General features: G+C 38.3%; 1 protein-coding gene across 1 annotated transcript in view; it reads right to left on the reverse strand.

Annotated features, from left to right (window-relative positions):
• Positions 1-17,308, reverse strand: part of cntnap5a (contactin associated protein family member 5a) — a 107,453-nt gene that overhangs the window by 80,821 nt on the left and 9,324 nt on the right. Inside the window, exons 2-3 of the mRNA XM_034198009.1 lie at positions 9,710-9,820; positions 7,917-8,110 (exon numbers count right to left, since the gene is read on the reverse strand). Coding sequence (XP_034053900.1) covers positions 7,917-8,110; positions 9,710-9,820 — 305 coding nt within the window. The remainder of the gene's footprint in view (positions 1-7,916; positions 8,111-9,709; positions 9,821-17,308) is intronic.

Here is a 17,308-nt window from a genome sequence, read left to right on the forward strand (position 1 = left end):
ACATCGCCATGGCAACTGTCAAGAACACCCTGGGTATTCACCAGTGGGCTCGATCCTGCTGGTGGGGAGTAATCCGATACGTTGCCTTTATCAGCCTCATCATTTGCCTCCTCAAAATATACCCGTTGGTAAAGAGTTACATTTCCCTTGCCGTTTCTAGTAGCAGTGTCTGCTTCTGCGGTAGCTTCAGAAAATAAATATATAGAATGTTTTTAGGATTCAAACTGACGTGTGTGGCATGTTTTCTGCATTTAACCAACACTACAGGCAACATGTGGTCAAAGGCAAGCTGATGTTTGAGATTTTAATTAAAAAGTGTGAGATGAAACGTACCAACGTCATCAGGATTCATCCTCAGGGGACCTTAAATATATGTAGAAAAATATCAGGGCGATTCTATAATGACAGAGATATTTTGAGCAGATCTGAAAATGTTAACCTATTCATTAAAAGTCTGAGGATCAGTAAATCGGTAGGATTCAGTCAACCATGTTTCCATACTGTGTGTCTGAATTGCCTGAGAGATAAGGCTGTATAATATTGCAAGGGCCATCTTGATACAAGATGCAATTACGCAGATAAAATTAGCTCTCATGCAAAACACATTGGAATCCTTGTTAGATTTCCATCTACCTGAACTGCTAATAAGTATGGAAATTATGTAAAATTCCCCCCTAACACCCAATAATTAGTTTAACACATTTGTTCAAAGCTGCATTAAAAATAGATTCCTGAATAAGGCTTTTCGAGGATAATGAAGGTAATTTGAAACGCCTTGCTAGAATATACTCCTCTTCCCACCTATGAATATTTGCAAATAACATGCAGCTAATTCACCATGGGGTAGATTGCAAATATTATACAGGGAATTAGGTTAAAGCGGTATTTAAAAAACGGAGGCTCTGCCGTTTTTAGAGTTTACTTTAGAAGTACCAGCAAGCAAAGCCTTTTTTTTATCCATTCACTTTGAGTTTCACAGCGTATGAGCTGAGAGAAGTCCATCTTTAATTTACTTAAGTCTTCCACAGACATACTGTAAGTCATTTTCACAGATTTCCTCTTCTGGCCTTCACTAATTAGGTTAATATCAGCTTGTAGTTTAGTGCCATCATGTCGTTTCACATGTTTATCCGGATCTTTATAAGGCTTTGCTCATAAGACTCTGAATAAACAGGACAAACTCAGGTCAGAGAAAAAGAACAGGAAAGTTAAAGGAAGAAACTTTTTTAACTTTTTGAATATTCACACAAGAAGGCAAAGTTAGAGACCTATATATTTTTTCCTTAACACTTTATTAAATCATATGAATTATCTATGTTAAGTGTCTTTAGTGGTGGAGCTTAAGGATGAGTGTGTCCTTCAATAAATACTGTACAGATTACCATCGTATGTGGTATGGATACTAATGGTTCTCAGAGCATGGCTGCCATCGATTTTAGCCTCTGACTTATTTCTCTAGTGCTGTCGCTCATCAGAGAGAAATGAACCTGTTGTAACTAGACAATAAAGGCAACTTTGCACACAAGTGTAATTATCTTCAAAAGGGATATTTCAGATGATTTGAAGTGAGGTTGTACAGATAATCCTAATCTGTGTGCATTACTAAAATGTTGGTGCATGCTCCCAGCAGCTAAATCGATTTTAGTAACTTAACGCAATGGCTCACCTAAACAAAACAAATATTAGACAAAGTGTACTTTATATTATGTTGGATTTCAGTCTGATCTAAACAAAAAAAAGGAACAAAGGAGTCCAATGGAGGCGTTTCCGGCAGAGAGAGAAAGTCCCTCTGGAAGAAACTTCAGGATTGTAGCCTTTGCAGACCATTTACATGCACACAAACCTAGACTACAGGAAAAGGAACATGCATAAAAGCACAATAGGGCCCCTTTAAATATCCAGACTATTGGAAGGACATAGCGAATGTAAAAAAGCAATTTTTTGTTCCAAATCATCTCATTTTTAAGCACTGCAGCATCTAGGGGATGCCAGCAGGATTGTCGACCTTTAGACTCATTTTTAATAGAGCTCATTTTTCCATGGAGCTAATTTGGCTCATAAAGCTAAGAATGGCTGAGAGCTACAGTAGCAGTCCTATCAGCATCTGCTGCTCTCTCATTAGTCCCCCTCAGTTCAGTTTCTGGCAGTGAGCGGTTACCTTTGAGCTTCACTTGTTAAAATGCCAGACGGATGTGAGTACGTATCAGCCAAAGGTCTTGGTGAACGCTGTAGCTTGAGTGTGAGTCTCGGAATAAGAGATTTGTGACTAATTGGCTGACATTCATCCTGCACAATATAAATGATACTATAAATCTAAGTTCACACGAACACCAAAGAAGAGATGGGTGGCGTCGGGTTTAAATTGTCTTGGTGAGTTTGCATTAAATAAACATCAGTACATTTAAAGCTCAGTGAAGGCTGCTTTTAATGCTTGCCAAGTTTCCGGGCAGGATTTTGTTTTGGCTGGTATGATACGGCGCGGTATGCTGTTGTTGAAAAAAGTTCACTGTTTTATGTTTGTATCTGAAGCTATCACCCAAGGAGTAGCAATGGGAAGCTGTGTCATCAGGGCTTTCCACACAGATATAAAGAAAGGCAGCCAGCTGGAACAAGCTGGCTGCCTTTCTTTATATCTGTGTGGGTCAGGGGGCAAACTCACCTGGAGACAAAATATTGGCCGTAATAAAGCACAAATTAGGTAGCACATTGTAATGCCACTGATCCATCATATCGATGCTCCTAAGTATTGCACATTTTAATGGGTTTGCCTACCCATCTGTAAACATACAGTTCATTAATGTAAAGGATAATTAGGTTTCTAGTGTGTGTAAGCCTAAACAGTCTGTAAATATCTATAAAACCACACCTATTCATTAGTGATCATATATTTTGTAATTAAAAATGAATAGAACTTTATTTTATTTATTTTTTGTGACAATCAGTTTTCTTCTCTATTGATATTTTCCAGTGTCTCAGTGAAATTCACTATGTAAATATTTCATATTATTTGGGAAACTCTCTAAAATAAACATATTCATCTCTAGTTAAATATCTAAAATGCCATGAAGACAGTGATGTTGCTAGATGGTAGAATACATTTGATCGGAGGCATCAGCAGGCTAAGCTAAATCCCCACGGCCATTCAGAGCCTACAAAATGGGCAAATTACACATGCTCTGCTCTTACTTTAAGTGTTTGAGTACTATTTTTTGGTATACTTCAACCCTCCAAAGGAAATGTATTCAAGCAATTTCTATTGAAGTTGACTATTGTGCATGGCATGATAAACTGTTTTGAGAGCAAAGGCATTCAACAATAAATATTTTAACCATCTTGTAAATTGACTAAAAACTCAAGCAGACATAACAAGTATATTTGGTTAAGACTATTTTCAGCCTTGGACTAATACACATGTGTTAGTGACAGTAACTGTGAATGTTTTATCGAACTCAAAATGTGCTTTTTTCCAGGAGACTAAAAGCACAAAACACTAGACCTGATGTGTCTACACAAAGAAAAACGCCATTTTGCAGCATTGACATGCCAGTGTGAATTAACACACTCTGCTAATTGGACTGCCAAGTATAAATCTCTCATAAAAAACTATTTAACAACTTGTCAGCAGCAGTTGACATAACTGGGGCAAACACAATTAAAGATTAATAACATATGTCAACATCAGGCTATTTTCTGCTAACTTTATTCTTTGTATAACCTGCCATAACAAGCCCTGACGGTACATGGATGACCACAAAAGCAGTATAATAATTGTGTTGACACCTCAACCTACCACGCCTCGATATGTGTTGGAAATAGAGAGAGGATGTGTTATTTGACTCTCACCTGTAATGACATCAATGAATTGGTCCACAGAGAACAGAGCATGGAAAATAGATGATATCTCATGTGACATAGGGCTGACAAATCGGGTAATTAAGGAACTGCAAGTTTCCCAAGCAAGTTGTTTCACACAAGTCCTATCCAAGGGAAATGGTAAAATATCTGAAAACAAATGAAATATTTAGTAAAACCTAAGGTAAAATAAGAACTTAAAGTCAGGGAAGATTTCTGGTGTTATACAAGTTGCAAACATAATTAAAGGGGCCCTATTGTGTTTTGGGGGGTTTTCCCCTTTCAGATTTTTTTATGCATTAAAATGGCCTGCAAAATCCCAAAGTGGAGGGAGGTTATATCCCCCCCCCCCCCCCCCCCCCCCGCTTAAAACACCTTGGCCAGCTAACCAATCAGAGCAGACTGGGCTCTGGTTTCAGACAGAGGGGGGAAAGAGGTGCTGCAGCACAGGCAGTATGAGACAAATAAAGAGTTTTTTGAACATTAAAGCATCTAAACATGTCACGGTAGAGGCACTAAATACAATAATGAACCTGAAAATGGGCTACATATGTCCTCTTAAAGACGTCTTTCTCTAAATCTGTTAAAATGTTTGCCAACCCTACACTCCCATTAATAATAATAGGAACATTACACTTGATGAAGACGCCACCTCATTTGAGATCAGGCCACGAGAACAATTAGATGTCTCGAAAGCTAATATGAACACCACTTCTCTGAGGATATAACCTAGATACTGTACTCCTTGAAAAATACAGTAGGCTGCTGGTTCAGCTCTTTCCTCATCTTTTTAATGTTTTCATGAACATTGGGCAATTCCCAGATGGATGGGAAAATGCCATGGTATTGTCTATTTTAAAATCTGGGGATGCTGAAAAGATTAGCAACTACAGAGCAATTAGTCTTCTTTCAGCCCGTCTAAAGTGCTGGAGAAGTTTGTCTCAGAACAATTGCGGAGACAAACCATTTTCACCCACTACGATTTAGTGCTTCTGGAGTTAAACAAGGCATTTGATACAGTCAATCACAATATATTTAAATATATCTCAATATACAAATGTACAAAACCATTGATATCATGGTTTGAAGGGTTTTACAAAGTATGTGTTGTGATTAATAACATCAAGTGTGTTTTTTTAAAAGTTGAAATAGGAATCCCCCAAGGAACTGTCTTGGGTCCCATCATTTTCTGTTTGCACTTTCCAGAAATTAAACTGTTTGCACTTTCCAGAAATTAAACTGTGATAGGTCTTCAAATGTACGAAGACAGCTGGCAAAATATGTTAAGCTGTTGCAGATATATATATATATACGTTTTAAAAAGGTGTGAGCTTGACTTGAAGCCTCCTGTTTAACACTAAACACTTAACAGTATAACGTTCATCTATCTTAATTATTAAGCTACCTGCAACAGAATTATTGAATGTTAGAATTGAAGGTACATGTGTGGATAATGTGAGATATCATATTATTATTTCTAACCTGTGGTTAAGTGTCTTTAGTTGGGATACATTTTAGGTTATTACTAGATTTGAGGTATGTCTTACTTACCGATTTCCATTAGGGTAACGTCCTGTGTTAAAATATTTAAATGGACTGTACCCTCAGTCTTTATTCAAATTCGTCAAGGGGTAACAGAGCTGCAGGTCCACCAGGGCAGCTTCAAGTGGCAATTGCTAGGTTCTGCAAAACCTTTTTTGCACTCAAGCTTTTTTGTGTGAAAGCAGAGAAGTCTTGCGAACGAATCACTCGCAATTTGATGCAAACTTCAACTTTTACCTACCATCGAAATCCCGATCAATTCAGCAACAAACTTGTACTCATGTCTTTCTTTAATATGAAGTGTTATGAATGTGTGCTTTGTTTTATTGTCACTGTATTCAGTTTACTTTATATTTATCTAACTGTCTCCAAGTTTCATAAAAGTAATTCTGAAGGTCCGCACACCTTCTTCAAACTTAATTTCAGAGACTTTTCAAGGACTATCGAGGGCACAACTTCCTCAAATTAAATGACCCAAGACAGCATACTTAAAGACACGAATCAAGGTTAATTACTGATAAGACACTGGCAAGTTGTATAATGAAAGCAAGCAGGCTTTACAGAAGTGCCATTATATATATTATAAAAGAAAGAACCTTGAATGAGAGAACATTTCTCAATTGTGCTGTGATACAGTGATGGCAGACTATGCCTCTTCTCTAATGCATCACGGCAAAAACAATATGTTGTGCAAGTTGAGCGAAAGAGAATGAGACTTATTTAAGACTTGAAGAGCTAAGTGAAATCACTTTTTCAAAAGCGTACAAGGTCTTGATTGTTTCCCCTAATTTCACTAAACTTTCAAGCAGCGGTGGGAACAATTACTTGCAAAAAAACTAGATTCTTACATTAGGGCAGGGGTGCCCAACCTTTTTTGAACCGAGAGCTACTTTTAAAGTTGCCAGTCTGCTGAGATCTACCAGTCCAAATAGAGAGGCGTAGCCATTACTGACAGCCTACTACCAGTTAAATACACACTTCTACTTGTATAAAACTGACCTCTGTACGATTAATACTCCATAAAATACTGCAGATCCTTTATCTTACCTATTTCTAATCTACACACATACAAGTATTCAACTGAAGTTACACAACAGTGTTGTTGATACAGAGTTGGAGTTTATTCACACGTCACTACAGTGGGTAATGTTTTCAAGAAACATTGAACAGTGCTGCCACATATGACTCAGGGAAAAAAGAAAAGACTCTGAACCCTTTCTTTGACATTATATAAAAATAGTGTTGCTACAAAAGTATAAATGAGGCTTACTAATAAGACAACTCAGATCTGAAGCTACACAGGAATCTGATGCCAAAGTGCAATAAAAAAGATAAAATTAATAGAATCAAACCCTTTTTTTGTTGCATTTAGTAGATTATAAAAATAAATGCCTTTAAAATAGGATGCAAGCAACACTACTTTCTTAACCTGAATTGATAATAGACTATAATCAATTTAAGTTTGCATTCTTATACCATTTTGTACAATAATTATAATGAATAAGTTCAAACAAACTAAAACTTACAGCTGATTAATAACGGTATCTAACTTGAGTTTTTATCAAAAACCTGTTGAAATGCTACTGTTATTTTGACTGTCCCCCAAAAGCGCGTCGGCAGCCTCCAGGAATGCTTATTTCACAACTTCGCCGTCTTTTAAAGACTTCATGTGTTTCGCAAGAACGTGACTGACTCGATAAGATGCTCTGGTAGCAGCCTTGCTCTTGTTGTTGGGCCTGGTGAAAATGGACTGCTGTGCATTTAGCTCCCTCCCCTTTTGGAGCGTAGGGCAGAATTAGGAGTGAATTCCGTCTCGTAGCGTTTGTGCACTGTTTTGAAATGCCGCTCCTACCCTTCTTCGATAAAGCCACGCTCGCATTGCAGATGAGACAGATGGACTTTGAATTGGAATAGATACAAAAATAATCATCCTCCCACTCGGAGTGAAAATGATATATTTTGGGCTTTCTTGCTTCTGCCATAATTGCGGTCTTGTGTGTGTGCGACTGTCACTCCTGTTGACACGGACAATGTCAGCGAACTAGTGCACTGCACTGCCCACCAGCCACGCCCCGACACATGGGGTCACGCTGGCCAATCACAAAGCTTTGATGCGTTCAAGTGCATTATTCTGGCACAGGAAGATTATGTTATAGGACGTTAACGATAAAACTGAATATTGTTGTTCTATTTTTAGACACATCTCGCGATCGACTGGGAATCTCCCCGCGATCGACCGGTCGATCGCGATCGACTGGTTGGGCACCCCTGCATTAGGGTAAGGGTTACATTTCCAAAGCTTTTATAATCAAATATGCATACTCCCCATAATGTTTATCTATTTCTTTAACCATAAATGGCCAATTGTAAGCAGTAGACTTCCATTTACATCGCTATAATTCCACCCCGACAATACAAACAATATCTTCCATCAACAATAAGTATATAAATCTAAGCAGACAGCACACCAACGATATGTCATACAGAAAGGTGATGCGATAACAATCTGCATGCAGACTCACCCCTACTCCATCCTCATGCCTGTACTGTTTCCAGGCCCGGCCCGTGTCACTGTAGAGGAGCTGGTAACTGCTGACCCAGTCCCAGCTGTCATACCGACCCTGTGTGGCCACAGCCGTCACCTCCATCTGCTCCCTGAGGTCCACCTGGAGCCAGGGCTCTTGATCCGTCACCATGGGAGACCAGCCTCCGGCTCCTGAGGGAAGGAAGAGAAATAAAGCCAGAGGGCGGCAATTAAACATCCATATTGTGGATATCGATACAATGAACGGTGGATTGTTGTGATTTATGTTGAGTCGCCACAGGGCTTGGATTGCAACGATGTATTCAGCCCTGATGTGAACACAGGGAGTGATTGCATATGAAAGGCTTCAAGGTGAAGTTACACTTCAGTAGACACAGTGGAGGTCAGCCGCCTCACTTATTTGAAAATAGCTTATTCCTTTTTAAATGTGTGCAGCCCGGCTCGAGAACTTATGAAAAACACAATCCTGCTAGCTCAACAAGCTTACCTCTGTTCCACAAGTCTCCCCTCAACAATATTGAGTGTGTCTGTCATTTGTCTCTCTGGGAAACTGAAACATGAAACTGGATATTATCAGTTCGTATCATCTACTGTGCAAGTGCACCTGCTCGTAGCATTTGAGCACTTTTTTTACTATCTTATTACTGTTGCTGGTTAGAATGCACCGTCTGTGGCTCTAATAATATGTTAATTCTGACCCTTTGACCCTCATAGTTTATTAAGTGTAGTTGGCAGCTCATAGTTATGATTAGTGGCAAAAACATTTAGTTAACTAAGTCACACTTAAGTTTACTTTGGATAAGATCGCCTTAGTTTAAGTTTTTCCAATGGCTATTTATTTGAGTTACCAGTGCTGTGGTTGCTGCTGCTGCTGCTAGAGGAACATGAGGGCCGAACCAAAAGATGCAACCCCTAAAGCAGAGCCCTTAAATACAGGTGGTCAATCAGAAAGTACCAAGTGTACTGAGTTTGGGATTGATGATAGACTCCACCATTATGTACGTTTCCCTTCGTGATCAGCTTGTTAGGTCAGATCGTCAAAATACTGAAACAGAGCCCCTTAACACTTAACAAACTTTACACTGGCTTCCTGTGTGTCAAAGAATAGATTTCAAAATACTGCTGCTGGTTTATAAAGCACTGAATGGTTTAGGCCCAAAATACATTTCTGACCTCCTGCTAAATTATGAACCATCCAGATCTCTCAGGTCTTCAGGGACTGGTCAGCTTTCTGTCCCCAGAGTCAGAACTAAACATGGTAAAGCAGCGTTCAGTTATTATGCTCCAAATCTCTGGAACAAACTCCCAGAAACCTGCAGGTCCGCTGCAACTCTGACTACTTTTAAATCCAGGCTGAAGACTTTTCTTTTTGTCGCTGCTTTTAATTGAACTATTCATATCTTAAACTGCACTGTAACTTTTATCCATGTATTTTTTCTTTTAATGTTTATTTTATTAGCTTTTCTTTTTAATGACTGATTTTAAATGCCATTTTCTTAATGTCTTTCATTTTTTGTAAAGCACTTTGAATTGCCTTGTGTTGAAAAGTGCTATATAAATAAACTTGCCTTGCCTTGCCTTAACACTGCAACATATGTTAAATGCAGCAAAACAACATACCTGATTGTGCGTTTGTTATCGTTTTGTAGAATAACCATAACACATATGGATCACATGAGCATTTTATGGAATATGCTTGTGTGGCAGACAGGTGTCTAAAGCATGTAGGAAATATGGAAGCCTTGCAAAAACATCCTCTCTTGTACTCACCATCTCTTCTGTTGAGCTTGGCGTTGTGAGCAGCATAACTGGCCGAGGACTGAGTGGAGCTCTGAAAGGATGAGTGTGGTAACGCTGAGAGCAGAGGACCATTGCAACTATCTGTGAAAGAAAAACATGCACAAAGAGAAGCCATTAACTTCAAAACATTTCTGTCTTTTTTGCTGCAACCAGAAGCTCTTTACCCACCCTTTGACGTCCAAATCATTTCTGGCCCAGGAGGCTAATGGAGGCATGGAGGTCAAGTATTTGGAGGTTGTGTGAATCCATAAACATGCATGCGCATATGTGGTCGCAGCTATGGCATATTTGCACATCTATACATTTGAGTTGATATGACGTTTTATACGACTATGTGAAGGTTGTGTAGGAATTTTACAGCCTGCCATATTTAATTCAGACGCCTGAACTAATAGAAAAATTCATCCTTAAGAAGCTTAACATGTTGGTTCAAAGTGCAGCTTTACCTGTCGGCGGTAGAGTTTTAAAGCAAGAACTGGGGAAAATAACAGGGCTGCCTCACTTATCCAGTTCACATACACCTCACACTCTATTAACCCATGCAGTGACCCTTGAAAATAGCACAGAAAACTCCTCGTCTCCTTTTGTGTACATGTGTGTGTTTCTTTTTAATCCCACAGAGTGAGATTACATCACATCCAACACGCAGCAACAGATTAAGAGTGTAGTGATATAAACCTGTCTCATACTCCTCTGATCCACCCCGCCTGCCACAATAAGAGCATCTCGTCAACAACAACAGCCTATCCACTGTTTGAGAGCAGAGCTGCATTAAGGCTTGTATCTGAGAACATAATGAAAACTGGCACCTTCCTGATTACAATTATCCCTGTACTCTCTCCATCAGTGTGCAGTTCAGTGCTCTGAGTGCAAGAGGCTTTTTGTTTTTTTCCTTTAAGGCCATTTTACACCGAGTTCAGATGGATTCTGAGCACATCTGGAGTGGCAATTGGCCATCCATCTGGTAGACAAGAGCACAGCAGAACTGACAGCATGTGCTCGTTCTCCTTTTTGGGCATCCCACCGAATTCTGACTGACCTGATTTGATTGCTCTTAGATCGTCTGCCAAGAGATTTCTCTAATCCTGATTTCAAGTGTGACTAAAGTGGATCAAGCTGTTTAGTCCAAGACTCTAAATGATGGCAGAGCCGCAGTTGCAGATGTTCATAGGGGAGATGAGAACAGTGGCAAGTCATCTTAACACAACACTACTGGAACCGGGTTTATTATGCAAGCGCAGCACTCTTAATCTGTCAAACATCTCCCAAGTCCCACTTTTAATCCCTTAAGGATAACATTTGTCTCATCTTCTTTTCAATCTCAACATGTTTTCTTACACGATGCATTTAAGGATAGAGAACTGAAGAAAAAAAAACTCGACAAATGCCTTCTTTCAATCCACCCTTCACATGACCGCATACAACAACAGGACCTGAAATTGACAGAGGATGTGAGGTGCTGCGTGACTCTCTTCATGAGAAACATGTTTCGTCTTGCAGACCCAGTTGTTGTTTACAGATTTGGTCTTGAGCCAAATGCTTGGCTGTCAGTCAGGGAGACTTATGGATGGAGGATGATTTGCCTGCAAAGCTGCTCCTTGGCCTGTGGGATAACCGAAAATCCTCTGAAGCTGACTCACGATCTCTATATGCAAGGCTCAGGGGCTTGAATCTCACAGCCAAATGAAGCCAGACGCATCTGAATGCACGGACACAAACACATGCGCACAACAGTTAGTGGAGAGGGAACACTTAATCTCTTTTGAAATCACAAGTACACAAGCTGAAATCAAGAGCTTTCAGTCACAGAAGTGCTGAGGATGATGGGGTTTGTCTCTGTATAGAGTATAGACCAACAGGAGGCCAGCAGAGAAGTGCCGTGTTGACACTTCTGGGTGTGCAGCACACCAGAGGTTATCACTGATTGTGTTGGCGATAAAAATAATAGATGGAAAAGGGCAGTGCCTGCACACCGACTTGAAGCCTCACATTTATTTAGTGACCCGAAGTACTGTAGGCCTGCATGACATCAAAACATTGTCTATTTAATGACAGTGCATTTGTTGTTTGGAGACAGTACAGTATATGGTGTTATTTTATGTTTTCTGAGACTAAAACTGTCCCTAACCTCGATATCAGCTTCAAGCCGAGTGGTTTCTTCTCATGATGCACATCGTTCAGCTGTGGATACAAATGTGGCGTTCTCACTAGAACAGTGAATATGGGTTTAAAAAACGGTGTCTGCATTTACCATAATGAAGGAACATGTCACAATGTGGCTCATTGATGCATTTCTAAAATTGAGCTCTTCTGCAAAATGGAATAAGCTACAGAACATGAGGCTTGACTACAAACACAGTATCAACAGGATACATTTTGTGTTGGTTTTGGTCTTTTCATGGGATATTCGAGACAAAAAGTAAAGTATAGTATATACGCCTCCCAGCTGCTACGTCACTCATTGGCTCATTCGAATTAATTGAGGAGGGAAAATAACTTTGGATGCGATTAGGATTTAAATAAGGGCCTCCAGAGTTCGTACTTGGAACTGTATTTACCTATATTTAAATAGACATCTTTCCTAATGTGAGTCATTATAGGAAAATATGTTTGAGACCCCAGTTTGAACACTACAAATGTTTGCTTCAATGACAAAGGCCAGCACTATGACCAGGCCCGTACCCAGGATTTTGTAAATACCGAGGTCCAAAACATGCCAGGGGAGGTCGGGGGCAGGCCCCCCCCACATTTTGTTTGTGCACACAAGTCATTTTACTCTGGGCTCAGCAGGTGAGAAACTAAAGAGGGGCTTTCACATGTGGCAGACCAGGTGTTGGTGCTGCCGGATTTGACACCCCCACTATAACATTGTCCAAGATATTCGTACTGTCACCAAAATCACACTGGTGTTTTCTGTTCACCTGTAGTTTGTGCACACAAAAGCATTTTACTATGGGTTCAGCATATATACATATATATATTTTGTAATTATTATTTGCCTTTCAAAAGCATTACATCATTATGTTCACCTTCCCTTATTATACAACCATGAGTACAAGTCCGGACTGCGGCTGTTTGTTGATACATTTATGTTGTCTTCTTCTGTTTGCTTTAATGTAGGCTACTTAGTTGTGCAGCGCCCCCAACGCCAGTAATTGGAAGTACTACAAAGAACCCTGTTAATTGTGTGCAGTTATTTCACAAGTTTTATTATACACCTCGGAGAAATTACCGAGGTCCAGACCTCAATTGTGGGTACGGCCATGACTATGATGACCAGTGTAAGTAAATCTCACACATTCACAATCCTCTCTTTCTCACTACACCTGCTCCACTCGGAATTGTGCACATTGTACAAAAAGCTACGTGTTATATATGCACGGCTTTCCACTTGTCATACCAATGTTGCATATATTTAACTTTATTTTAGTTTTACGGTATATATTTCAGTAAATATATTGCTATATTTAGTGTTTTAATAGTTTTCTTACACATCTTATTTTTAATAATTGTTTTATTTTATTGGTCCTTTTCCTACAATTTATTTTCTTTAACAGTGTTTATGTGTGCACCATATACACCGAGGCACATTTATTGTATACCTACTTGGCAATACACCTGTTTCTGATTCTGATTCTAATCAGCTAATTATTTGCGCTTCACTCCTCTAGTTGGACCAACCCGATATCACTTCGTACAGATCGTCGCAGCATCCAGTTCAACAGATCCAGCTTAGGTACTCTTCTGCTATTGCTTTACCTTCCTTAACTATATAACAGATACATTGGATTACAGCACACATATCTACAGTCTACAATTTTTGCTCAGGTAGACATTCCTAATCCAACAATATACTTTTAGGTAGCTTTGCTTCTATAATGCTCACCATATGTACAGCCTGATTTACTTGACTAAATGTACTTCATATTTTCCACCAGTACTTCAGTGTTTGTTAGTGGCATTGACTCAGCCGTAATGTACATACAGCCCCTTTTCAAATATTCTTCTCTTCTCATTAGCAAGTATGCCTTAACCTAGGTGCACAAACAGATGGTGCGCCACACATAAATCAAACTCAATTATCACAACAAAGTGCTTCTGTGACACACATGGGCTGGATGTTTCAAGCTCTAGTTGCAGAGGAATAATCGCAGCTGAAGAAGACTACACGCCCAAATCAAATAGACATGGCCCGTTGGATGAGGAAGCCTGAGATTCCTCTTGGTTGTTGACTCTTAGGAGATGTACAAACTGTTTGGATATGAGATAATGCCAAATATAACTTGCAGTGGAGATTGTCTGAAGGGTTTAGCGGCGATCTCATTCTGAACTCTCCCGGGTGGATCAAACCCATGTGATTAAGTTACAGCTGCAATATCAGACTTCAACCAACATGCATAGCTCGACAAGATTTGCAAAAGTAGAATAAACTCTTAGGGAATTTGTAAAGAGATGAGATGATGTAGAAGTGAACTGATTATTGGTTTCATTATTTCTTGTAGATATTTGACTGCTGCTGATCAATTATAAATATCTTACATGTTAATAATCAGTGGTGGAATAGAGAAATTCATGTTTTAAAATACATTTATTTCTGAAACATTTGAACGTTGAGTCATTGTTTGTACTTTCATTGGTAACTATTGTATTTTTTACTGTTTTATATCAATTTAAAAGCTACTGGTAACTTTGTAGGTACAACTTTTACAAAATTATTGTATTTGATGATTTTATTTGCACAACACTACATGGATACAAAAACATAAATATATATAATCTTTTTCTGCATGCATACATAAAGAGACGTATCCAGATTAATATGTAAGAGCATGTCCTGTACAAATCTTTCTAGATGTATTTAATTGCGTTAGTGTATAGAGCAGATTAAGAGAATACTTTGCAATGCATTAAGTTAAGGATTTGCAACTGCAGCTGATCCGCCACACACGAGTTTATGTCATATTTCCACGCAAAAGAAAGTACTTGTTTTACTGTAGGAAAATACAATTAAAAGTTCTGGTTTAAGAATGAGGTTTTAAATGATTATATTATTTACCATAAATCCATGTTATTCACTAAAGCTGAAGTCTTGAATTAGATTTATATTCTGAATAACTAATGGCCCATGGGGTAGTCCTGTCTCCTCTTGCACATTAGGTCCTCCATCACTGCAGAGCTCATGAAGCACTTTGTAATCAATGTATGTTCAACAACAAGAGCTGCAAATTCTGCTGGTTTCCTTTAACAATCAATCCTTTTTTTATAAATAAAAGAGTATTAGTTTATTCGCTCATGACTACATGGTGGGACAATGAGAACAAACTGCAAATAAAGGATACAATTGATAAAAGGGTAGAAACAAATACTTTAAAAACCAGCATGAAACAAAACCATGTAACACAACTAAATTGGATTTATAATCGTCTTTAAAATGTCTAATGCTTTTTACAAGTTACCACAGCATGTGTTTTAAAAAGTACAGTCTGGAATTGGTCAAAGCTTTAATTTACTTTGAAGAATAATGCCTTTATCTTCTAGTTGATAAATCACCTGTATAAGGAATTTATAAAAGTTGTCATCTGTTAATGTTTTGCATGTGATTATTCTGACTAATGTCTCAATAACACACAACCCCATAAAGGCCATGGGGATGTTTAAAACAATAAATTATTACTTTAATATTCTCCACTTCAACCATTGCTACACTGGTGATGATTAATAACAAAATGGATGCTAATGGTTTTGTTGTATTCTGTGAAATCAACCTGCATAACACTAGCTACAGAGTTTCTTTATTCACCATATCTTGCATGCTTTTTCCTTTTTAATGACCCAAAAAAATGTGCGCATATTGTACTCACTCTTCCTCACTGCATTTCAATTTAAATAGGAACAACTGCAACTACTTGTATATAGTCCCCTATGTTTATATATTTTGTTTTAGTAGTAGATGGTAGTCTATTCTAACTTATTCTATTTTGAATTGTGTGTTATTTAGATACTGTTTCAGTTTATTATTTATTTTATTGTAATTGTATTATATTTTAAACTCCTGTGTAAATCTTGTTAACATGCTGCTGTGATGAAAAAAGTATCCCAATTTAGAATGAATAAAGTATCTAATTTAATCTACAACACTGAACATTTACAGATTAAATAAAAATATATGATAAATAATATTAAAAATAAATAAATAATTGAACATGAAAACATACACACCTTGATAGTTGTCTAAGGGCAATACAACACTTAAAGACACATGTATAACAAATGATCCGCCATGATTAGCATCAGAAGAACAAAGGCTCTCTGTTGGAGGCTGCACACGTTCAACACAGACCACAGAGTCGATAATATCAAAGGGGCAGCGATAGTATCACGTAACACAGTGGCCTCAGACTTCTGTGTGGTATCGATGAAGCTTCATATGACACCATGCATGCACTCAGGCTTCGGGGCTCCGTGACCTCTGGAGCCGAGGTATCAGTTGACAATTAGTCCCAAACGCTGGCTGAATTCAAGGAAGCGCACATCGATACAAGTGATTGAGAAACACGGGCTGGTTTACTGTAGCACTTCATTTCTCTGAACACTGCATATCATCTAAAGGGACCTTTAAACATTTACAGGCAGCCTGCGCGATGTTTTACTGCAGGATCGACAGCTTTACTGATTATACACATCTCTTCTAACAAACATTAATTATTCAGCCCTGATTCAGGACCGTAGTGGAGCTGGATTTGTGGTAATTTTCTGAATGATTTCCACAAGTATTTAAAACATCAGCTTGGTAAAGACCAGGTTTTAATCTTGTTAACAAATGGTTAATAATGGGTAGTGCTGTGGTAATTAACAAAGTAGTTTATTAACCACTAGGGGACAGTGTCTTGGTAATAACATTGATGATATACAGTACTTCTGATGTAATAAGAAGGGAAAGGAATGCTATTTGAATCTAGTAATATCATTATAATGATTTTTGGGAATATAATAACCACTTTTTAACTGTGTTCAGTTCAGGATTTATTTGTACGTACCTTCCCAAAATTGGAGTGTTGGCTTAAAAATTGAATTGATAGGATTGGGCGATATTGAAATGGCGATATCTAAATTACCTTCCAAAAACAGCTGAACTGAGAGATGGAGACATGGAGAGACATATGTTGCAATACCAATACGTGGCCATAATGTTTGGCCAGTAATTGCTATTTAACTTTAGGGCATGCTGAAATCAATAATTCAAAATGCTCAATTTATGTTATTTGTAATCATTACCACATGTATAATTTTTTGAATTAACTGAGTACAACACAGATCTTTTCTTCCCAAAATACAGGTTTTCTTCAGTGGATGACATTGTGTATAAATACGTCCTCAACATGAATAATAACATAGTCGAAAATAACTATTATTAAGCAATACATGTGTTCCTCTAATGCTCCTTGTAACTACCCTTGTACATTTTAGCCACTGTCGTTGACATTTATTTTTACATGTTGTTTTCTTTGCCACAATGATTGAGGGGAAATTGATTACAGTGGTAGGAGTGTACTGCATGTCCAGCTGCTT

Source organism: Gymnodraco acuticeps, unplaced genomic scaffold, assembly GCF_902827175.1.
Source record: "Gymnodraco acuticeps unplaced genomic scaffold, fGymAcu1.1, whole genome shotgun sequence".
In the NCBI taxonomy this organism is placed as follows: Eukaryota; Metazoa; Chordata; class Actinopteri; order Perciformes; family Bathydraconidae; genus Gymnodraco; species Gymnodraco acuticeps.